Raw genomic sequence first — 24,834 nt, forward strand, 5'->3', positions numbered from 1 at the left:
ATAAGTTGACGTACTAGCAAAGTTATAGTCAGTAGAAGGTCTGTTGGGTGACCATCAAAATAAAGAGTAAGCAGGTATTAAGCAGACAGTCTACTAATACTCTAATGAGAGTTAGTTGAAATGTAGTTGCAAAGTTACTTATAGTAAACAGAATGTTCAAAAGGGACCATCAAAAAAAGTGTTGCCGCCACCGGCAGCAATAATAATATATGATGCAAAATTAATAAATATAAAATTTGTGTGCAAATAATTATTTAAAAAATTAATTTCCCAAAAACATTTGAACGATCTGTCTGTCCATGTGGTCTGACGTAAATACACTTTTAATTAACAGATTAACTAATGTCTTTATTAACATATAAAAGACCAAAGCTTTTATTTCAGGCGTAGGTTGTGGGCTAGTGTATAACCATTCTAGTTGTCTAAATGTATTATAACCATTGAGAAGTCATTAGTAAATCTCTGGTTTTCTGTGTACAAAGTGAGGATGGATGACGCGTCAGCGCAGCAGAAGATGCACTGCGCAGTCGCAGTGGCTTCCCTTACGATATGAGCTGCTTGGCCACCGCCTTCCATCCACCCGTGCTACCACCCCTTCGCCTTCTTCCCAGTCCTCCCCACCCCTCAGCATCCCAACCGTGTTACCCACCCCTCAGTCTCCGATGCTGCATGAAGGATTTCCCCCACTTCCCGCGGGATACGCACTAAAATCGCCCTCATAATAATGGACTCGCTGTAAATTGATGCGCTAATGACATTTTATTTAGTCTTCAAATATGAATCATGCGTCTGATATTCCATCTGTGTCTGCTCGCTAGCATATTTCTTTCCGTGCCATCTTCTATCGCCTCAATCTCAACGGGTAAGTATAACCTTTACCTTGCGTAACTTTAGAATTTACATAATATTATTCGATATTTGCTCTATAGTACGTTAGTTTGAGCGCAATTTGTTTTTCCAACGCCTTTTGTTGCGGCAGGAATTCCCAGCAAAATACGCAGGTTCTGTGTAGGCTTTGATTGAGCAGCCTCCATTACTTAACTGTGTTTACGACCGTTTATACATGTCAATCTCTGCAGAGGGGGGTAAAAGCTTTTGAAGGCCTCTCTAAGGGTTGACAGCCCCATTAGTATGGTGTTGTGTGGGGACGTGGTATAAGGACTGAATCTTAATTCGATTACCTTGGCCAATAGATTATCATTAGCTGACATGATGCGTGTCTAATGCCTTTACAAATTCAGATATCAGATATCCAAATGTCCAGCTGATAAAGTTGAGAAAAAAAATGTATATGGTTATGTTTTGTCAATATGTCTCTGTTGCCATTACATGTTTCATGTCTCGCCCTCTCATCCACTGTCATAAATGTGTGATCAGATTTCAGTGTTTTATTTGGTTATAAGCCGTAGTGCCTCCGTTCGATACACTGAGATCTGCATAAGAGAGATCTGTGCGCAGCTTCTCTGCAGCATCACAGGGCTGCAACTGCTGGCTGGCACACGTTCATATATAATTGACGGGATCCTTCTCCGAGATGAAGACTGTAAAGCAGTAAACAGTTTCCTCCTATCCTGCAGTTTCCAGCGCCGTGCAGAATGAGGATCTCAGGGATCAGCACGTGTCTGAGACCCCGCGAGAAGCGACAGCAGCGGCACCGGGCAATTCCACGGGAAGAAAATCGGAAGAGCATGAGGTCACCGTCACATATCCCTCCCGGCTCATTTACTACTTGAATGAGGATTCGGAGAGCACGTATCACGATCTGGACACTCGGGCGAGGAACCAGGCCGGGGATGGACAGGTGAGATGTAAAATATGAAGAGCCCTCCCCCCCCCGCATTTAGGTCTTCAACACTCATGCGCTAAGGAGTTGTGAAGCAAGGAAGCTGCTTCATTTCATACCTCTAGCAGCTGCTGGGAATGGTGCAGTATGCATGTCCAATGCTCAGAGTTGATCCAGGTTCACAGGCCCTCCCTCACAGATCCTAATGCACTTTTCGCAAAAGAAGCAGTTTTCTCTCCCTCGCTCTCCATACTGAACAGACGTTATGGGATTGCATTGTGCACACACTCTCACTTTACTTTTGCCAATGCAGTATTTCTGCTGTAATACAGCACAGCTGTGTGATTTATGATGCTCTAGACTAGAGCAGGTGTTTTATCTATAGATGCCCTTGCAGAGATTTGCTTTTTGAACATATGTGTGTGCAAGACAGACATGAAATTTTACCATTACATTTGAGGGCTTTGCCGGCACATTTGATGTAGCAACATATGTTTGTTTTGTGAAGTGTTAATGAGCCCCTGTTTATCTCCCTGGCCGCAGGATGTCCACCTGGCCCAAGCAAGTTTCCAGCTGGACGCCTTTGGCACCACATTCAGTCTGGACCTCACTTTGAACAAGTAAGTGTGTGTGTCTGGTAAAAGACGGGTCTGCCTTTAAGAACACCGTATTGCTCTGGTGTTCAGTTGAACACAGCTATATTCTCTCCTTTTTGTATTAAAATCCTAAAATCTCTCGCTAAAGTTCTTCCTTGCTTATCACGAAAATTTGTGTGAATGGTGTGCCACTTTCCTATTCAGTTTCCTATTATTGTCTGTCAGCACCTTTACGTTAAAGGTATTCGTTGAAGAGCTAAGAACATTGTGGTTTAAATCATCTAAACTATTCCCTGTAAAAGCTGTGAATGCTGCGTCGTCACAGTGTTATGGTTAACAGCATATAAGGTGCTAGGTGTTTTATTTGAGATTAACTGCCACCCTAGTAATTACATTTACATTTATTCATTTAACAGATGCTTTTGTCAAGGCTGTTTACAAATGAGGAACATCACCAGCAATTTCTCATAGAGCTAACAATATTCATTCATAGTATACAAAGTAGAAAGATAAATTAGGAAACAAACCATATAACGTTCTCAGAACTTGTGCTGATGTTCTGACAAGGTTCTCTCAAAGTTATAAATAAACATTTGTCCAGTATCATTAATAGTTAAAACATTGAAGTTCATCATTAAACATTAAAGTTATCTGGTTTTTATTAATGTTCTTATAATGTTAGCACAAAACATTATTTAAACATCATTCAAATGTTCAGTTGCACCAAAGACTATAGATAAACAAAGACAGTTCACTCTTATTACTTATGAATTGGAAAAACTGCAACGTGCAATATGGCGGAACACGTCCCGCCTTCTAAATAAAAGAGCCAATCGCTGATAGCTAAAATGATTGCGTCACTGCAGCTGCTCCGGTTCCCATAGAAACCTTAGGACTGCACATGGGCATTGGCTGGTCTAGCCTGAAAAATAAGCTCTTTTAACAGCATTTGAGCAAAAGAAACAACATTTATGGGACAGTTCGTGTCAAATGTTTGTTGCTGATTTGAAATATGTCATTTAATTTTGAATTCGGCAAGCAGTTTTTGAGATTTCAGGATTCCTGAATAGATAGGACTTGGTCTTGGATGCCCGAAATAGCTGCACGGAGGCGTTGCAAATATGGTGCAGAGTGAACAGACTTTCCTTGAAAGGAACTTACGTTCGACTTATGTTTTTTTAAAAATGTTACTACTTGTGTCTGAATGTTTAGAGAAGATTCAAAAGTAACATTTCCTCAATTTTAGAAGAATGATCAAATTGAATGTTCCCTTAACGTTCGCATAACTAAGAAAAAAAAAAAAACATTTTAGAAACTGGATGTTTTGAACATTGAGAGAACATTCGGAAAATATTAAAAACGTTAGCAGACCTTTCTTAGAACTTTTTTTTAAAGCTGGGAAGCTAGAGCTGAGGTAAAAAAAAAAGAAAAAAAAAGCAAGGATGTTTTAGTAGTAAGTGCCTTGGTTTTGGAGTGCTTAAGTGCCTGCAGAAAAGGTGTCTTCAGCTGTTTTTTGAAAGTTGTGATGGTCCCAGAAGATTGGGTAGAGGTTTGCAGCTTATATTGAAAGAATTGGATTTTTTTTTCTGCATAAATTCCTTTACACCACTGCATATGCCCAATCCTGCTCCTGGAGTGCCACTGTCCTGTAGAGTTCAGCTCCAACCCCAAATAAACACCTGAAGCAGCTGATCAAGGTCTTACAAGGCATACTAGAAACTTCCAGGCAGGTGTGTTGAGGCAAGTTGGAGCTGAACTCTTCAGGACGGCGGTCCTCCAGGACACCCCTGCTTTACACAAAACATGTTTTTTTGGGGTTTTTTGCACAATTAAAATGTTATATGTTAAATTCAGCAGCATGAACAGGTAGGTAATTTGATCAAAAGTTGCCAAATTTTCATAATAACCAGGAATAGCCAAGGCCAGGGATTACATTTTTAACTGTTCAAAGGGATGAAAAATAAAAAATCTGTAATTTTTTCAATTTTGCCTGTGGAACACAAAATTATTATTTTAAAAATGTCTCGGGTTTTTTAGTGCATAAAACAAAAATCAAGGTGTTTTTATCCCTTCCAATGTGCACATGATTTTCACTTTTCTAGAACATTTTTAGACACTTTTTTTTCTTTTCATAAAGAACAATTATTGCTGCCTACTTTCTTTTAGTGAGATAATGATGTTTGTGAAAGTCCATTTTTGCAAGCTACAATGCATTGAGGCTGAATAATTTTCAGCTTGTGACCGTTATAAAAATAGGACCAGCTGCGACAACAGAAGTGTTTGTGATCATGGGATAAAAGGACTCAAGGACTGCTTTGTTTAAAAAAATAAAAATTCACTGTCACTTCAGCTACTGATGCTGTTGTTAATATATTTATCATATAACATTAATATAGCCACAATTTGTTATTTCAAATACATATTTATTGCATTTTTGTGTGTTTACCATGCCTTAACAAACCTGTGTGTCAGAATCAGTTATGACATGATGCAGCTTCGGGTCCACAAACAGCCTGGAGGTCCCACAACAACTGATACGGATGCATGGGATCTGCGGCAGTAGCTTCCCAGCTAACAAAAATATGTTCTAAGAGCGTTTTGCGTTTGCTTCTGAATGTTCAAAACATCCATTTTTTAAGCGTTTTGGCTGTGTGAATATTAAGGGGAAAATTCCATGTTATCATTTTGCATTTATAAATGCAAAAAATGCATTTTTATTGTATAACTAAAAGGAGATAGGTTTCAATGAGAAAGCTATTAGGTGGGTACAGTCTTATCTTGAAGGCAGAAGCCAGAGAGTTGATATTAAAGGTGTATTGGCCAGCTCATTATCAATTACTTGTGGAGTTCCTCAAGGGAGTATTTTAGGTCCCTTATTTTTTTCTTTTATGTATAAATTATCTTAAAGCAGCATGTTCGGAGGAGCTTTTTCTTTATTCTGATGATGCAGCAATTTTAGTCACAAAATAAAGGGGTCCTGTGGGACAAAATGGCTTTTCAGTTACAAGAGATGTTCAATTAGTTTTTGGATAATAAACTTTCCTTACACTTAGGTAAGACTGAGGCCATTCTTTTGTGCTTTCAGAGGGAGATTAAGCAAGGATAAGTTTTTTGTTTTGGTTAAAGATCATAGATATTGAAATAGAATCAAATAATGTTGTAAATTGTTTGGGATGTCTTATTAATAATAAATGAACGGGCCATAATTAACCTTGCCATAACATTACTCAATGTTTGCTGAGGTTATTATTTAGTTGTTGGATAATTAATGTGAGATTAAATTCTCTCTCACACTTCTATTTTAGTGATCTGCTCTCTTCAGATTATATGGAGATCCACTATGAGAATGATAAGCCAGTTCTCTCCAGGGTAAGGCACAAAGAGCACATACCTATATCAAACAGAACCCTGAAAATAACCACTACATAGCAGTGATGAATGTGCGTTTGTTTAGGGCGGTGAACACTGCTACTACCACGGCCACGTGAGAGGAAAAGAAGACTCCCGTGTAGCTTTATCCACCTGCAATGGACTTCAGTAAGAAACCTTTGTTTTGTTTGTATGTATGTATGCATGTGTGTGAGATAAAGAGAGAAAGTCTAACCTGGAGACCCACTGTGAGGCCAGATGGCAGTTGGTACACATGAAAAGATTTGAATGTCACCATGTTAGTGTGTGGTTGAGTGTCACAGAGAGCAGTCAAGGGAAAGAGCAGAAGGGTTTGTTCGGTTGTAAAAGCGTGGCTGTGGTTTTCTTCTTGGTTTTCTTGTCACTTGATAAGTGATATGACTCATTGAGGTTTTATCTGTCCTTGTATCCGTTTTCCAATTGACATCCCTGACTCTCTTTTCTGTGATTCACTCTTCTAGTGGGATGTTTGATGATGGTAATTTTGTCTATCTCATCGAGCCTCTGAAACTGACTCACACCGTGGTAAGATCACATCATTCCATCTTATCGTCTTTTGGGATTCATTATTCACACCAGGGCCGTAACCACCACATTAATGAGGACAAGGTTCCTCTCGATAATTAGAAATGACCAAATCAAATCAACCAATGATTGGCCAGTCACATCAAAGAAGGCAGGCCTTACTGTTCACAGAAAACGAGTGCGAGTGAAAGAGTGCATGGAGTGATTTAAGTAGCTAAACATTTATGATTTGACAACTGTTTTAGATTAGAAACGTTAAACGACCGACAGTAATATCCAATGATGCAAAATACTCAACTTTTCAAATCAAATTTCATCGTTTTGAATTGAAAATATGCTATCAAAACTTCAAAACTAAGTTACGTTTTGCGTTTGACATATTAGACATACGATTAAATGTGTGCATATTTTAAAATAAAATATGGTAACACTTTATTTTACAGTGTCCTTGTTACATAATATGTTACATGTACTTACCGTAGTAATAACAGTAAATTATGCACAATTAAATGTAACTAACCCTCAACCACACCCTAATCCTACCCTAACCCTATAGTAAGTAAATGTAGTTGCTTAAAGGTCCCGTTTTTCGTGTGTTTTTGAAGCTTTGATTGTGTTTACAGTGTGCAATATAACATGTGTTCATGTTTCGCGTGTAAAAAAACAGTGTTTTTCACACAATTTACTGTTTTCACTGTCCTAAGAACGGACTGATGACTTCCTTGTTCTATGAAGTCCCTCATTCAGAAATACGTAACGTGTTCTGATTGTGCCAGCGGTTCCTGCGTTGTGATTCGACAGCAGCTTAGCGCACGTTGCCCGGAAAGGTCACGCCTCTTACCATAACGTGGAGATGCATGCGCTCAGGGAAGGCCAAACAAAGGTGATTTGACTCCGGGATGAAAATAACAGCGTCTCGACGACACGGCGACAAACACACTCTACAAACGCAACTCTTCCTCTTCTCCGTGGGAGCGCAACAAGACCACGCCCTCTTTTTGTGTGTATTCCTGTGGGCGGAGGTTAGTCAAAAAACTGTTCTAGTGATGTCATTAAAGAAAGAAGTAGAGGGATGTAGTCCAAACCGGCCGTTCACTGTAGGCGACTTCTGTTAAATAAAATATCTCGCTTGGCATTGAACTTTGAGCTTTATAATTTTACAGATATTATTTATACTCTAACAACAACATTACACACTAACTAAAGTTTGAAACATGGGATCACGAAGAACGGGACCTTTAATATTACTCAGTACTTAAATATATAATTACACTGTAACAATGACACCTTAAAATAAAGTGTAAACTAAAATATTATTTGGAAATAGTTTTTAAATCAATTACCTCACAACCCCCTTCTTTTACTTTATTCAATTAAATCTTTTTTAATCCTTAAATTATTTCATTTCTTTCAATAAAAAGACAACAAAAAAACTACCAACAACAAAAAAAAACAATGTTCGCAACATGGTTACGGCCTTGATTCACAAGTCTTGTCTACAAATGTCAAAATATCCGTACCTTTTAGGAAACAGAGGCACGACCCCACACTTTGCGACGAACATCATCGCTCCATGTGACCTCTGTCCCAGGTGACTGGGGTAAGTGTGCCAAGGTCCTAAAGACATGTAGCAAGATATTATATCACCACCCTCATCTCCATGGTTACCTCCATGTCTGTTTCCCTCAGCTGCTGGTGACCCAGTTGAGGAAAAAGAAGAGGAAAAACATATTTTCGCTAGCATGCCTTGGTTAAAGAGAAGGAGGAAAAGAGCTGTAAGAAAATCACCCTCAGCCTTTTCCATGTGCTCCTCAATGCTCATACCTCATACTTCAACAATGTATCATTTGGATTTTGTAATGATTTTCTTAGATGCCACGTAACGTTTTTGAGGAAATGAAGTATCTGGAAATAATGATTGTCGCCGACCACAACACGGTGAGTTTATCCAGAAAATGGTCTGAAAATTTCTTTATCCATTTCTGAATAAAAGCACAGAAATTTGTTATAAGTACTATTTTTCCAAGTACAAATTTCTGCATAAATGATCCACTAGAGGGCACTGAATAACAAATGTTACCATATGTTTCATGCACTGCAGAACCTTGAAACTGCTTTTCTGTTTTAATCTCTTGTTTTTACAGTTTAAAAGGCATAGGAGTAAAAAGCACACCCGGAACTCTGCCAAATCAGTGGTCAACTTTGTAGATGCTGTATGTTTCCAAATTTTTTGCTGCAAAATGTTACCCTAATATCCACTCATTTTGTGTTCATCTTAATCTAAGATTCAAATCAAATTCGCTTTAGATTTTTAAGGAGCAGCTGAATACACGTGTGGTATTGGTTGGTGTGGAGATTTGGACTGACAGGGACCGGATTCCTCTGAGCGTTAAGCCATTGGAAATGTTAAAAGATTTTTCAAAGTACCGACAACAGAACATCAACATTAACGCCGATGCAGTGCACCTCTTCACGTGAGTTGCTTGGTTTGCCAGTAACAGAAAGGATTCGGTTCAGTTGTGGGAGTTGCAGGACAAGATAAAAGATTGTTGTGAATTTTTCATTGTTTGATGATGATTCATGTTCTGTGATATTGTAGAATTCTGAATATGTGTGGGTCATTCTCAGGAAAAGGTGCTATTTATGTGTACTAACAGAATACTAGAGTCACAATTTTTTATTTAACTCTGTTTAGTATATAATGCAAATTCATCGCCATTCATCATCATTACATTTCAATAAGTTATATTGAATTTAAAAAAATGTTTTTTACTTTTATTGAAAATACAATATTTTACATTTAAGTTATATTGAATTTAATTTTTTTTATTTTTTTTTTTTTTTATTGAAAATAAAATATTTTACTTTCACTGTATATTTCAAATGCTATATATCACGATGCATATTTTTCATTATATATTTTTTGGCTGTATGCTTACTTTCTACTGTTTTTACGCTTACCGTTATTGTTTTTGTCCGATCAATAGTACATCTGATTTGGGAAAACATTGTAGTGATCAGTTTTTTACATTAAAGCAAAAGTGCAATTATATTAGGTAAAATAAAAAAAATAAAAAGCCATTATTATTGTCCTTTTATCTGTTCAATCTCAGAATTCAATATTTGATCTATTCAATCTCAGAATTGGGGTTAAAAATAAAATAGCACATTACTGTTTGGTTTAGGGTTAGTAATAATAATAATAATATATCCCTGGCACAAATGGCACAGTTTCCGAAGAATGAATGAGGCTGAAAACCTTTGTTTGGTACTGCATTTACAGAAAAAGGGAACAAGTGACATAAAGATAATTAAAAAAAATCTCTTTCTTCTTGCAGGAATGTGACATTTCATTATGGCCGGAGCAGTGTTGCATATATTAGTGGTGTCTGCTCCAAAGGAAGAGGAATCGGTGTTAATGAGGTGAGGTTGGGCACACACAGCATTCTGAGTAGACTGGGCACTTTACAGTTAAACCTTACTTTACCTTACAGCAATTTCAAGTGACAAATGAAGTGAAATCTTACTTTTGGAGTCGTGCACTGCTGTATCTGTTTCTCTTTTTCAGTTTGGCAGCACATGGACAATGGCTATGTCTCTCTCTCAGAGTTTAGCACAGAATCTTGGTATACAATGGGATCCTGTGATCAGGAGGAGTAAGTCTGTTTCACCACCTGGTGTCAAATTACTGCATTTCTTATTTGTTCACTGTATGAGTTTAGGATTTAAAGTGAACTCACAGACTTTCTCGCTCGCTCTTGTGTTCTCTCAGAGGAGTGCGGCTGCATGGATTCATGGGTGGGATGTATAATGGAAGACACTGGGTATCGTTAAACACACACATTATTCTATAGCCTCTCCCGACTACCTTCTGGGTATTTTAGCTTCTGGTTCTTGATTCGTGTAGGTTTATTTTCCCCTGTTCTCCTCCATAGAGTGCAACACCCACGCAGGTTTTCCAAATGCAGCATCTCTGACTACAGGAACTTCCTTCTAAGAGGCGGTGCTTCATGTCTGTTTAACAAACCCAACAAGGTAGGCTTGAAGAATAGTTTGGACAACATAAAAAAGCACAAAAAAAACACAACACTTCACTTGCATACACATGCCCGCAAATGTGAAGTGCATAAATAAAAAGAACTGCACAAGACTTTGAGTGAATATCAACGGCCTGTTTTTCCACAAAGTTTGCTTGACACTTACAATCACCATCTCGTCATGCAGTTTTCATTGTTTTTTCATCAAATTTTTCCCCCTGTTAATTGTCAGGGGAAAAAATAATCCAAAAAATTGTTTTATATAGCACTTTTTCAGTAAAACAATTTTAACATCTCAGCTTCTATTTTTTTCAGCTAAATAAATGAATAAACACTGCATTGCTTCTGTATAGAAACTTGTTTCCGCCATAGAATAAAAAAAAAAGCTCATTTATCTCACAACTCTGACTTTCTTCTCACAATTTTGTTTTTGTTTCTTGCAATTCCGAGTTTATAATTCACAATTCTGACTTTTTTTAAATGGCAGAAACAAGCTTCCATACCTCTGCTCCAAACGTTACTCTCTTTTAAAATCCTGCTGTCTTGGCGTGCACTTCTTTTTAATAATGTATGTTACAGTTTTGCTCTATTTTTGGATCCTACACTCCTACTAATCTATTTTTGGATCTACTTGCCTTTCTCTGTTTGTTCTGTTCATGTACCTGCAACCCACAAAAAATAGGTTTTCAACAGAAAGCTGAAGTTGAAACATTGAAGCAGGTTTTACCTCAGTGACACCAAATGTCATCAGTTCTTACATGTTTTGTAACTGATTGTCATTGACAGCAAACTTAAAGCAAAAATCAAGTTCAAGCAAAATCATTGGACATGATGCTGGATAAATCTTATGCTTTGTGTCGGCAGCTCTTTGAGGCTACAGAATGTGGGAATGGTTACGTGGAAGTGGGAGAGGAGTGTGACTGTGGAGCCCGAATGGTAAGCACTTTTTTTAAATTTCATTTTTTTATAATTTCATGTTTTGCTAACCATTTTTGGTCTGTGCGCACATGTTTTTCTCTGGTCGTGCAGGAGTGCTATAAAGACTGCTGTAAAAAATGTTCTTTGTCTAATGGAGCGCACTGCAGTGACGGCCCCTGCTGCAACGGCACATGCCTAGTAAGACACTTCACTTTTGCCTCACCATTCATCATGACTTCCACCAACCTCAACTATTGAGTGTCTTACAATGCACTGATCAGTTGTTTCTCTCAATCCCTGTCCCTCCACCTTTTTCAGTTCTACCCGCGGGGATACAGCTGTCGATATGCTGTAAATGATTGTGACATATCAGAGACTTGTTCAGGAGACTCGGGACAGGTTTTGCTCTTTTATTTTTTTAAACACCATTTTTTATGTTCTTTATATGATGTCAATTATTTATATATGACTACATTTTTTAAGGGGAAATGCCAAACAGAAAGAGAGGGAGAAGTGCTTAATATTTTTTTATATAAATAAAACTACACATTAAAAGCATATTTTAATTTCAATAAAAGCTCAATTTCTGTATATACCATTAAAATGTAATGGTGACGAATAAGCACATTTTCTGATATTCCCATGGAACACAAACATTTAAAAAAAAATAATTTACATATTAAAAATGCATTACACAAATAAATCATTTAAAGTGAGAGTTAATTCTATGAAATATCCCGTATCTGATTTTTCCTGTAAATAATATTTATCGTAAGTCATGGTTACACAATAGGACATAACTAGCACAGTTTTCCTGACAATGAGCCACAATTTATTCAGAAGATGCATCAGTATCTACATGGCAATCACAATAGCTATGTTTCATCCACCTATTTTTAAGTGCATTTTGGGATATTGCATAAAAAAATCTGGATGGAAACGCCAAGATGCACATAAATTCCAAAAATGCGCATAAAAAAATAGTTTTTATCTGATTATTTTTGTATCAGAAAAAAAAAAAAAACATTGAATGAACTACGATGGTAACACATTTACCGAAAAAATCCTTCAATGCGCAACAAAAAAAATCAATTTTCCATGCCTCAAAAGTGGATGTGATTGGATAACTGGACAAACCATTGTGACCAATTTCATCGCATAGCATCTCAAATGTTGGTTTGATCATTCAGAAATGAAAGAGTCAAAGTCTGTCACCAAAATGATTTGGTTTAATTCTGTTTAAAAATGTGGAGTCTCACATGATTCCCAAAAACCAGGTATTCGAATGCAAGATAGATAACATGACAGCATTTATTGTGTTTCATCTGCACGCTCTGAGACACGTGATTTTTTTCCCCAAAACCAGTTCAGCGGAAATCCCGCCCTGCAGCTAATTCTAAAGATTTCATTGGTCGTGTCAATCACTGTACTGATTGCCTACACTAAAACACTGATCCCTAAACCTACCCATCACTGTAACCTTAACCAATGAAATCTTGAATGTAATCTTAGCTGCAGGGCGGGATTTCCACTGATCTGGTTTTGAAAAAAAAAAAAAAAATCACACCTCTGAGACGCAAGTCTTTTATGATTACATAGGAAAAAAGAGCCACAGTGGCTTCCCCGATTGCAGCAACTTCCATTTTTATTGCAGATATTTTGCACCAATTTCCCAGGAAGTATTTTGTTCTCTTGAACACATGGGATGGAAACAGTGCTTTATTTGCAAACGTTTATGCGATATATTTTTTTTCCGCATAAGTTAAATTTGCAACTTTGGACACCCTCAAGCCTCTCTATTCACCATAACTGCCACAACAGAAGGCATGTTGTTCACTAAATGACAGCCCGCCTGCAGTTTTAACACTTCTAAAAAAAATGTGCAGGGCTGAAAGATTAACTTTGATAGTGCAGTTGTCAGTTGTCTCTCATTCTCAAGTACTATTGCATAACCTGTTTCACAATCTTCCCACCAAGGCTGTAGTTACTGGACACACAAACTACATTTTGTTCAAGTAAATCACATTTAGTATCATCAGGAAATACTAAAACATAAATAATGCTGAACTAAATAGTAAAAATACTGGGTATCTTATTTATTAATTTTTATTGCAAAAATACTTCAATAATATATATATATTTTTAAACATCTTTTAAAGATCTTTGTTATTCTTACAGTGCCCCCCTAATCTTCATAAGCAAGATGGCTACTCGTGTCAGCTCAATCAGGTCAGAGAATATCTATATAAAGCAATTCAGAAAGAATGGCAGAACAAAATACAGGCTGTTTTTGATCAAACCCTCTACACTTTATTTGCTACTATTCCAGGGCCGCTGTTACAGTGGTGAATGCAAGACCCGGGACAGTCAGTGTAAATACATCTGGGGTTCAAGTAAGTGACACTGATGCTTTCAGAGTACTTACTCAACTGTTCTTGCCAAAGAAAACACTAAAAAAGCTGCAAACCACCTGCCTTTCAATACACGCTTTCTTGTGGTTCCTCTTTTTCCTAATTGCATTCTTTCGTCCTGCTGCTCTTTCTGTCTGTTTCTCTTCTCTCAGAGACTGTAGGGTCAGAGAAACACTGCTATGAGAAGTTAAATACAGAGGGGACAGAAAAAGGGAATTGTGGGAGAGATGGAGACAAATGGGTGCCCTGCAGCAAACAGTGAGTCAGTTCCCCCAATAATTTGGGAATATGTGGCACCATGATACAAAACCAGGTCAAGTAAGTCTAGATGGTAACTCTTGTTCTGCAAAGTTCTCAGGCATGTGCTTTGCAATAATTGCCTTTCACACTCTTTAAACCTGCTGAAAATGATGGAAAGCATTGAGAACTGTGTGTCTTCTTAAAGGGATAGTTCACCCAAAAGTGAAAATTACCCCATGATTTACTCACCCTCAAGCCTTCCTTGGTGTATATGACTTTCTTCTTTCAGACGAATACAATCTGAGTTAAGCTAGTTATTTTAGTTGATAAAGTTTTAAATATGGATATTTTTCTTACTCAAACGCATGACTTCGCTTCAGAAGGCCTTTATTAACCCCCCGGAGTCGTATGGATTTACTTTTATCATGGATGGATGCACTTTTTTGGGCTTCAAAATCTCATCCTCCATTCACTGCCATTATAAAGCTTGGAAGAGCCAGGCCATTTTTTTAATATAACTGATTATATTCATCTGAAAGAAGAAAGTCATACACACCTAGGAAGGCTTGAGGGTGAGTAAATCATGGGTTAATTTTCATTTTTGGGTGAACTATCCCTTTAAGTTTTATGTATGTAAACCAGGTAATGTTAATGCTGTTCTGATGCGGTAATGTTAGAAGTAGGGCTAAATATTAATTTGTAAATTGAATTCAATCATGATGTAATTTGAAGACTTTGTATCATGGAATTAAACTATTATCAATGCTCAAATATAAAATATCATATACCAGTGAAACGCTGTCATTTGTACAAACGTTAACGCCAAGACGAGATATGACAATTGCTGTTTTTTGTTGTTGTTTTTTTAGAATAATAAAATGTGATGAATTTAATTTATTACAGATTAACCCCATCTTTGCCATTACCAGTGATTGGCATTGGTATTTATTTGAGTTAAGCACCTTGTTTTATTGATATAGATACTAATATGATATGTTTACTGATAATATCTGCAACAACTTGATCTACGTGGGTGTAAGGAAATTAGAACAGCAACAAATGTTTGCCAATAAATACTGAAAAAATCTGTATGTGAATCCCACATGAAATTTGCAGAACATGGGTTACCGTCTAGACAAAATCACATCATCATCTCTAATACTTTCCAAATCCTGTGGATTTACAGCGATGTGTTCTGTGGGTACCTGCTGTGCTCTAATATTGGGAGAATCCCGAGGATCGGGACTCTGAAAGGTGACGTTACTCCCACCACCTTTAACCATCAGGGGCGACTGGTGGACTGTAGGTCTGTTCCTGGATCTCTGCAAATCTTTTCACACTAAATAATCAGGGCGAATCTCCTGAAAAACGTCTATTGACATTTTCTATTTCTTCTTCTTCTGTAGCGGGGGACATGTGCTGTTGGATGATGACACTGATCTAGGGTATGTGGAAGACGGTATGCCGTGCGGCCCCTCTATGATGTGCCTTGAGCGGAAATGTCTTCCCATCTCCTCCCTCAATCTCACAGCCTGTCCGTCTGGCCCCGGTGGCCGAGTCTGCTCTTCTCACGGCGTGAGTGATCACCATCTGATACTCACTGCTGCTTGGACTTATCTCACACCACGGTCACTAGGGTTGTCAAACGTACTGGTATCAGTCGGTATTTATATTTTTAAAGTTGAAGGAACCAGTATTTCTGCAGTTTCGGTAGTGCTGAGTACTTGGTACCCGCTAATAGACTCTGCTTTCAAACACTCTTGTTCGTGTTTGTTTGAGCGCTCTCTGAGCGTCAGAGTATTTTATTTACAGTGTGTTTGTTAGCCAATCACAATCATATCTGTTTAGCGTGTGAACGCAATGCCCTATCAGAGGTGCTAGTCAGTCCGAATCTGCTTAACATTGCTAAAAAGATTTTGTTCAACGCAAGCTGCACACTCGCAAATCTTTTTGTTATAACCAGCGAAGTGTAAACAGATTCATTGTACAATTAAGACCTTTTTTTTTCTATTATGATAAGTTTATAAAAGTCTTCACGAGAGTGCAGAATTCGTTTTTTTTTTAGATGTTTTTCCACAGCCTAAGTGATTATAAAGGGAGGGCTCTTCTCTTGTTTTCTGTTCATTAACCATTCACAATCTGAAGACAAGTTTAGTTTTTTATGCTCCTAAATACACTGCAGTTTCTGGATTGACAACTGTTTAAATGCGCGATTGAATCAGAAACTGCAAAGATTGACAGTGATAACCAAGGTACAAGACAAAACGGGACAAACTTTTTTAAAGCACTTAATTCAACCCTTTTTGCTCTGGTACCGAAATTGGTACAGGCAACTGAAATTTCTGGTACCATGACAGCCCAAACAGTCACCCTTGAAAATAATCCTGTTTGAATTCCCACCCACTAAAGCCAGAAATCCACTCAAATCCACTTACAAATTTAATCCAGAATGTTAACGACAGGGATTTAATTCATCCCATGCATTCAATTTATATCCAGAGGAATTATAATCTATTCCACGACAACTAAAAATAAGACATTGTCATGGGTATCCAAAATCTGTAAGAAGGGGGCTGATTTTTATTTCGATTATGCATAAAAGTGCTTAACATTTTTTGGGTTGCCTCTTATTGTCAGTCAGTAAAATAGCAAATCAGACACATTCTCTGCCTGTAGTGTTTTGGGATTTGCTGACGTCGGGAGTTTGTTGACATGTCCTGCATTTTGGTGAGAGGAAACTGCTGAAATCACTTAAGCATGGGGTTTTTGAACTTTTCAATGCCAAGGCCTTTCAAATATGGCAATCCGCTTGCAATTGACCTTTCAAAAATATAATGGAAGCTACATTGCCATTCAACAGTTTTGAGTTAGTAAGACATGAAAAAAAGAAAATAAGTTAATACTCATAGGCGGAATGTTTGTAAGGCTGGGGAAGGCATAAAAGGAATTTTCTCACTAAAAAGAAGAAGGGAAAGCTGCCCATAACTACTGGTCTAGAATCAGTTTTCTCTGTAATAATAGCATATTGGTGATTGCTCCCTTGAGACCAGAGCGTCAAAAATTCAAGTGGTGCTCACTGCAGAGCCAAATGACATCCAGCTCCGGTCCTCTGTGGACCTAATGGGTGGAGTTATGTTTAACGATAGGGTTATGGGTAGGATTAGCGTGTGTTTTGATCATCTAGCTCCACCCATTACTTCCAGCAAGGGGGAGCAGAACATCAAGCTCCACCCATTAGGTCTGCAGTGAGCAGCCTCTCCAAGAATTTCAATTTACTTTGTTTTGCAGCGTTGAGCAATGTAGCAATCACAAACATATCTGGTGACTTCTTGAATGCAATGGCCAATCAGATGTGTTTAAGTTAGAATCCACTCACCGTTGTAATAAATGAACTTATAACAAGCAAAGTGTAAACATTATGTAGGCTAAATAAGAGATTAATTTTGCAGTCAGCTTAATTGATTAGCGGAACTTTGTGAGATCGTGATGAATTGAGAGTGACAGCTTTTTAGTGATTATAAAGGGAGTGGTTTTACGTACTTTCTAGGCAGGCAATATATAATCCATTCAGAATTTGAAGAAAACTTATTTTTTACTGCATTAGGTAATGCAATGGTTATTTATTATTTAAACTGGCTACCATGCCAAAACACACATACAGTACTTGCTTTTCTGTTCAAATTATAGTGGTTTGTGAACATAGCTATAATATTATTTATTTTTAGTTAGGTGTATAAAATATTATATTTATAAAACCTGAAGAGAATTTGATTTTTTAAATATAAAGATTCAGCACAATTGTAGGAAAGAGAGATGAAAATTTAGAAACTCATACAAATGTACAAAATTATATGCTAATTTGTTTTTATTCACTATTATTAAAAACTGGCTATTATATAAATATTAACTCCGGGCTTACACCACAGTAGAGCATACTGACATTTTTTTCCTACTGTGTATCATCTTTCAGGTGTGCAATAATGAAGCAACCTGCACCTGTGATTCTACCTGGGCAGGAACAGACTGCAGCATGCACGACCCCCCGAAAGAGCCGCCTGTCATCGAGGACCCGGGTCCCAAGGGTTCGTGACCTCTCCTTAACATAACAATCTTCCCATTAACATGCACAAAACTTACAGACTAGTCCTCAATTGCATACACAATTTATCTCCAAAATCCACTTCAAAGCCATTTCCAAAGATCACTGCTTTTTGTAGGTGCCCATCTTGATATTGTGACTTTTCCCACTCACAAGACTTTTGCAAACACTAGTACGTGTAAAAAAAAAAATTGAATAGGGCCTTGAGTGACATTTTCTCTGCTGAATCACCCCTATTTCCTTTGCACAGTGAGCGTGGCCACAAACAGGCTGATAGGGGCAGTGGCAGGGACCATTCTGGCCCTGGGGGTGATTTTTGGAGGCACAGGGTGGGGAATAGAGTAAGCACCTCTTAACCCTTTAATGCCACTCCCCCAGCAAGAGGGAGATCATGTGATCCCCTGTGTACGTGCGGTTGTGTGTACGTGTTCTCCCAGTGGCTTTGTCCGTTGTGTTGAATGTGATGGTGCCTTGTAATTTTTGTCGTGTAATTGGACTGATTGATTGGTCTATCACTTATTTTCTCCTCTCCCCTGGCTGCTATTATCATGGATATTCTTACTATCACCCTGTGTTAATGGAGTGTTGCGGCGCTTCCCTCTCTGGTCCATGTGGGGCATTTACATAGAACAAAAGATTCAAAGCGAGGATCAAGAACGAAGAACAACCTAGGAAGGTGGAAAAACATGAGATGACTTGGACTGACGTTGACATAAGATTAACTGACACAAAATCCCCTCAGAACTGGCCCACTTTCTGAGCTGAGCTAAATATTCCATTCTAACTAGGTCCGATGTGTGCGTGAGTGGGTGAAAGTTCACCATGAGTGTGTTTGTAGGTTAGTGTTTCTTTGTGCGTCTGTGTATTTTTTTCGTCAGTCCTGCGTTGGTAGCGTAGCTCAAAACACCTCAGTGCTTTAAGATCTTACCTGATAAACCAACTTGTGCCTCTCCTCTGTGCCAAAATCTGCAGCCCCTAAATTCTCCATACCCACATCCAATAACATCCCACACACACACTATTAATGGTAAGTTAGTTGAGCATAATCTACCCTACGGATTTCCGAGCTTTTCCTATGTCACACGCATCCTGAGTAATCACATGACTAAAAGAGTGTATAACATAAGTGAAGTCCAGCATTTGATGTGTGTACCCTGCATGCTGAGCAGGTGCCCCCTGTAGCTTACATCATGTTTCTCTCCCATCATGCCCTTCTACAGGTCCTAGCGCCACCAACCTTATCATAGGCTCCATCGCAGGGGCCATCCTGATGGCAGCCATAGTGCTGGGGGGGACGGGATGGGGATTTAAGTAAGAGCTGCACCGCATGCTTCCTATTGCCTGCCAGCCTGGAACAGGCTCACTAACACTTAAACATACACACACACTCACACACACACACATGCACACAACACTTACCACTACACACTCACATTCACACACAAGGGCCTGGGCTTCTGCTACAGACAACAGATACTAAAACTAGGTCATCATTTAAAGTCTTCAATTATGAGCTATATGCTATGATAAAATGTTAATCCTAAGGGACATTAAGTGTAATTTGACTTTTCTGCAACAATATATGCCATTTTAACAACCTGTAAGTTATTTAAACGTAACATTTTCTTAAGTATGCTAATATCTTCTTTACACACGACTTTACCTCATTTGCTAGCTAGATGTTTAGCTCTTGACAACCAATTCAAAAATGATCTGGCTACATATATAAAAAAAGAAAACAGCTTTAGTCTACGTCAAGACATGTAATGTAATTGGTTTAGCGCTCTGTAGACTGTAGCAGAACCTCGTGCAGACTGGCCTATCGCTTGACATGCATGCGAGCAAAATGATAAAATGGATACTGAGCAAGATGTTTAATGACAGTTATGAATTATATATAATATAAAATATAAAAGAGAAGAATGATGTGTAGCCTTTTTTTTTTTGTAATTACATGCTAACATTTCAAATGTTTACAATACCAGTAATGCCATGACCAATCTGTGTAGTAAGGTGGGAATTGTTGGAGAAAGTAACCTTGTATGATTACTTAAAGCTGCACTATGTAACAACTTTTTTTTTTTTGTTCAAAATGAAGGGCTGGATTTCGCGGGAAACTGTATAGTTACGTCATTCGTCTGTGCTTGTTTACATCATATCCATAAGTAACATAAAAGGTCAGGCTACTACTATATGTAGTGGAAGGTGTGCTCGTAACAAAAAATGAAAGTGACGGTGTCCACACTTAAACACAAATCAACACCAGCTTGGCTTTTCAGAAATACGTTTAGTTTGCGCAGCATCACATTCGCTGTACATTGATTTAACAAAGTTTATCTTGGTAACAGTGCCAATCTCTAATACCAAATACAACTTTGTTGTAAGCTGCTCAAAATATTTATTTTCCGGATATCTGTCTCCTTTTGTTATTTATTGGTTAATTTATTGGCCTCAAGCCATCAGAGTAAACCGTGCAGAATAGCGTAGCCGAAGCACAACTCGCGTAATTACCAAAACAATGTTCCTCTGCAAGTAACGTTTTAAAAGTTACATAGTGTAGCTTTAAATATTCAAGTAAATGTGTGTAACATCAAACATGCTGTTAGCGTAACTTTACAGGTGCATTTGGTTCAAAAACAGTATCTGAATGTAGATTAGCAACTGTTTGTCTGCGGACATGTAAAACCTTTCTAATGGCCAGCCTAGACCCAACTAGGAGGAAGTTCTGGGAAGCTAGCTTTGAGATCTTGAGGTTATCCAAGAGGACTTAACTCACCGCAGCATGCTCGTTTGCACATAGCATCTTGACTGAGCCCATTTAAAGTTTGCATGCGGACTGGCACCACGCCAGAGCTAAAGCGGAGTGCTATCAGAGCATCGCACAAAGGCTGGGCTCACCTCAAGTGAAGGGAAGGGAGGGATGTTTGTTGTTTTCCTTGCTTTGAGAAACGGGGTGGGTTGTTGGGGCGGGACGGGGTGGGAAGGGATGACGACTTTCTGACCCGCTCTCCTCGCCGTGATCTCTCTCTCAATCCCCCCTCCGTTGTCTGAAAGGGTGAGAGTTTGAGCGGAGAGGGGTGGAGGTTGTGTCGTAGGCAGCCTTTGTGCCATGGCTGGCTGCCACGCCCTCTTATCTCCCGGAAGGCCCTGGGCCCCCTGAAAACCTAGAACAGACCAAGAGCCCTCACCCCCCACCCGGACTCGCCCGGCACCGCTGCCTTTACTGCCTGCTTCACAGAGACCTGGTACAGACACACGCGCTGCACTGCACCTGCATGCTACCCCAGTCACCCCCCCCCTACACAGCGATAGTGGCGTCTCCCACGTAACCTCTCTATGGACAGGTGCATGTTAAACTGCTGGGATGCCCCACATCAAGCCACGCTACGGGGAGGTTGTGTCAAACCCCTGTCGTTGTTGGTGTTGTTGCAGTTCTTGTTGCCTTTCTTGTTGTTCCTGGTGGTATCGTCGTCGTTCATGTTGTGGGTGTGATGTCCTTTTCTGACCCTCGATGTTGTACAACTCTTTCTTGCTGTTCTCTATGTCTATGTCCGTGTTTTTCTCCCAGGAGGTAATGTTCTTTTTCCGCATCCTTTGTTGTATTTCTAACACATACTCACCCGCAGTCAACGGAGGGACACTCTGTGTCTCTCCTTGCCGCTGCGAAGGACAGACGTTTTTACCCGCCGCAACCCAACGGCATTAGGAGTCAAACAAAAATGTTACGGGTAGCTTTTGATAAATTATTTGAATTGATTAAGTAGCTGATGAGACTAAAACCACGTGGTTGCTGCGGGTTAAGGCAGTCAGATGGGCAGCAGATTGTATGTTGATGTATCTGGCATTGCCTGCACTTAACCCCCCTCTCGTTTGTTTTGTCCTGTTTGTCCTCATCACCAAGAAATGTCAAGAAAAGACGATATGACCCTAACGCCAGTGCCATCTAAAGGCTAAGAGAACTGCATCCTTGCCTAGTGTGCCCCTGGGTTCTGTCAGAACCCGCTGGACTGTACCTTCTCCTGCTGCTGACGCCGTTGCCGACAGCGTTGGCGTTACTTGAATAAAAAAGGACAGAAAGCGAGAGAAGAAAGAGACTTAATGATCAAACATTTTTAATCCAAAGTCATGTAGAACTGCTTCTCCAGCGCTGCCCCCGTTCCTTTGCCCTCTGGTCTCGAGCCGTTTAGCAACCCTGATAACTGGTAGTGGATGGCACCACTCATTGGGGCATGACTTCCGATTTACACGCCCCAATCTCCGGTTCCGACCCAGGCATGACCAGCTTCAGCTGTGGACCTCGCATGGCAGAGGAGGGACACCAGTGTAAGACCTACATATTTGTTAATTAAAAAAAGACGAATGATTTGAACTTCCAGTAGGTGGGGAACACACCATGAGTGTTTCGAGGGGCTAAATGACTACGTCCTATCAGAGGGACCCATATCTTCTTCGGACAAACATTTCAAGGCATAACTTTACAGTTTTTCTTTTTGTTATTTCAGCATGTTATATTGCAGGCACTTTCTGTAGTATTAATGAAACAAAGAAACCCAAATGAAAAAGTAAAAAAATCTATCCATTAGGCTAGCAGCGTATACAGCTGCATGATGAAATCACCACTGTCATATATGCATAATGACGTCAATTACTGTTCCCCTTAAAAAACTTTTAACTTTTAACTGGCTGGGCCCTGTAGATCTGCCCTGACCTGAATGCCATCACTGGCCAATCAGAGAGCTGCATGATGTAATTGCACTGGGGGCGGAGCCCACACAGCCTGCTGCGCTTTTCAAGGTATCTGCATGTCAAAGGAAAAACAGTTAACATTTACTTACTATGCAAAGGGGAAACATTGCACAAACCCTATGGTTTGGTAAAGAATTCTCAACTGAGACAAACAATGAAATTGATCTCAAGCTAGCGGATTATTAATAAGGCAGTCTTTTATATGCTCGGCCATCTATGTTTGACATTATAATAAGCTTCTGATTACTTAAAATGAATGTTTCTATGAAAATCTCAGCTTCTGAAAATTAAAATGTCATTGTCATCTGTGTGGGACAGCATAATTGAGGCACTTGTGATATGAATTATTATTATTAATAGAATGGGGCTATTGCAGTAGGGGGAGCTCTAATTTTGGTAAATGTCACTGAAATAAGAGAAATACGAGTGTTTTTCTATACCATCATTGATCTGCACCATCAGGTTTTTGAACTCATCATCTAAACCCTGAGCCCTTTTACAGCCATCTCATGTTCCCATGGAAATATTGCCAAAACAACAAATAACACTAATAAAGAACTTGACAAAAACTTTCCTCTTTGTGATCTTAATTTGTTCTGTACAATCCCAAAATTTTGATCATGAAGAATGAGAATTGACACCAAATACATTGTCAGTTCCGAATGCTGTACATTTAAAGTCATTTTTGTTAGTAAACTTTTACGACTTGTGGAATGTGCCTATTTATGACATCATAGATAGGTGAAAGACTGCCTTTGCAGAAGAAAATCAACGCCTACTTCTTCATCATTGCTACTTTGGCCCTGTCCACTGGCTTGTTAGTGAGATGACGAGGAGAGAAGAGCAGGGATCACTGGACTAAAAACAACATTACCTTCCAAAGATCCTAATGCTAGGAATGTTGTTATTTATTTTCAACAATATGAATGTCTTAGTTGAGCATTATTTGTTTGTATTCGGTACATTTCACTGTGGATTCTTTGGTAAATCAGTGGCAATTTCGGCGCAGGCTTTGCAAACAGACTTTTACTATATGGACTCGACAGTAATGCGAAAACATATAAGTAACCATGTTAAAGGGGTTATGAACTGGCTTTTTAAAAAAAATTATACTGTTGTCTGAGGTCAACTTATGACGTTTACATGGTTTTTACATTCAAAAACAACATAATGAATAAGTAATAGGCTATTTAATACACTGGTTTGGCAACTAGCTCCTGAAATGCTCGGTTTTTATGGGCATTGAAGATTTGGAAGTAAACACCCACTGCTATGATTAGATTACAGTTTTGCATATTATAATGAGTTTTGACCCCCGTCAGTTCACGTGGGGAATTGTTTTGAAAACTTCCAATGTGAAAAAAATGGCAAACGCAATGATTTGCCCATACAAATTCGACCCATAGTCTGATCACAAATCGCAGGACAATGAACCGACAACACCTCAAATACAAAGGATACTCCAGCCTGTGACACCGTGGTAAGTTATCGTTAATCATGTAGATATCACAGTAGACATCAAACGATCTGTAACAATGCAATACAAGCACAAATAAAATACATTTTAGTCACATAAGTGTGTTGCACCACTCCTGTCGGATCCAATATAGAAGGCACAGCATCGTTTTTTAATATTCTGTCTGCAAATCCAGCCTTGACCTGTGTCTTGTTTACAAAAGAATCTGCGGTGAAATGAAGCGAACAAACGTGCAATGTCTTACCCACGCGAGCTGGAACTTAATTAAAATAAAGTTCAACCACGCATTCCTAAAATGCACGCGTTTTTCCCCCCAAACTACTTCAGCGGAAATCCCGCCCTGCAGCCGATTCTAAAGATTTTATTGGTCATGTGGATCACAGTACTGATTGCCTACCAAACACTGATCCCTAACCCTACCTCTCATTGTAACCTTAACCAATGAAATTAGCTGCAGGGCTGGATTTCCGCTTAACTGGTTTGCGCCCAGTGGGATTTATTTATTTATTCATTTATTTTTTAATAGAAAGATTAAAAATACGTGAGAAATAAGGGAAAATATTTAAACGGGATGATAGCAGGATAGCGAAGTAA

The 24,834-nt window shown here is 38.8% G+C and overlaps 1 protein-coding gene across 4 annotated transcripts; it reads left to right on the forward strand.

The window, feature by feature from the left end:
- The first annotated feature begins 516 nt into the window (after positions 1 to 516).
- Positions 517 to 23,335, forward strand: adam23a (ADAM metallopeptidase domain 23a). Of its 4 annotated transcripts, XR_013822587.1 has the most exons (27): positions 517 to 862; positions 1,578 to 1,801; positions 2,327 to 2,403; positions 5,685 to 5,748; positions 5,834 to 5,916; positions 6,249 to 6,312; positions 7,840 to 7,912; positions 8,002 to 8,087; positions 8,185 to 8,250; positions 8,457 to 8,525; positions 8,620 to 8,786; positions 9,651 to 9,735; positions 9,881 to 9,968; positions 10,085 to 10,136; positions 10,248 to 10,347; positions 11,214 to 11,285; positions 11,379 to 11,465; positions 11,586 to 11,666; positions 13,446 to 13,496; positions 13,597 to 13,660; positions 13,831 to 13,936; positions 15,105 to 15,224; positions 15,325 to 15,493; positions 17,889 to 18,000; positions 19,238 to 19,328; positions 21,072 to 21,262; positions 21,919 to 23,327. XR_013822587.1 is itself a non-coding variant. In XM_079884300.1 (26 exons), exons 1-26 carry the CDS (start codon positions 784 to 786, stop codon positions 21,962 to 21,964), a joined length of 2,376 nt encoding a protein of 791 aa, XP_079740426.1. In that variant the 5' UTR covers positions 517 to 783; the 3' UTR covers positions 21,965 to 23,335. The 4 variants fall into 4 exon arrangements, 3 of the variants coding, with proteins under 3 accessions (XP_079740426.1, XP_079740427.1, XP_079740425.1); XM_079884300.1 differs by lacking the exon at positions 21,072 to 21,262 and having other exon boundaries at positions 21,919 to 23,335; XM_079884301.1 differs by lacking the exons at positions 19,238 to 19,328; positions 21,072 to 21,262 and having other exon boundaries at positions 21,919 to 22,057.
- The last annotated feature ends 1,499 nt before the right edge of the window (positions 23,336 to 24,834 follow it).

Source organism: Squalius cephalus (assembly GCF_949319135.1).
Source record: "Squalius cephalus genome assembly, chromosome: 10".
Taxonomy (NCBI): domain Eukaryota; kingdom Metazoa; phylum Chordata; class Actinopteri; order Cypriniformes; family Leuciscidae; genus Squalius; species Squalius cephalus.

Bases quoted from the DNA above. Each gene is read 5' to 3' on its own strand.
- adam23a (XM_079884299.1), top strand. From the start codon at position 784: ATGCGTCTGATATTCCATCTGTGTCTGCTCGCTAGCATATTTCTTTCC. The intron at 8,251-8,456 runs GTGAGTTTATCC...TTGTTTTTACAG, and splicing joins TTGTCGCCGACCACAACACG to TTTAAAAGGCATAGGAGTAA. The intron at 13,661-13,830 runs GTAAGTGACACT...CTCTTCTCTCAG, and splicing joins TAAATACATCTGGGGTTCAA to AGACTGTAGGGTCAGAGAAA.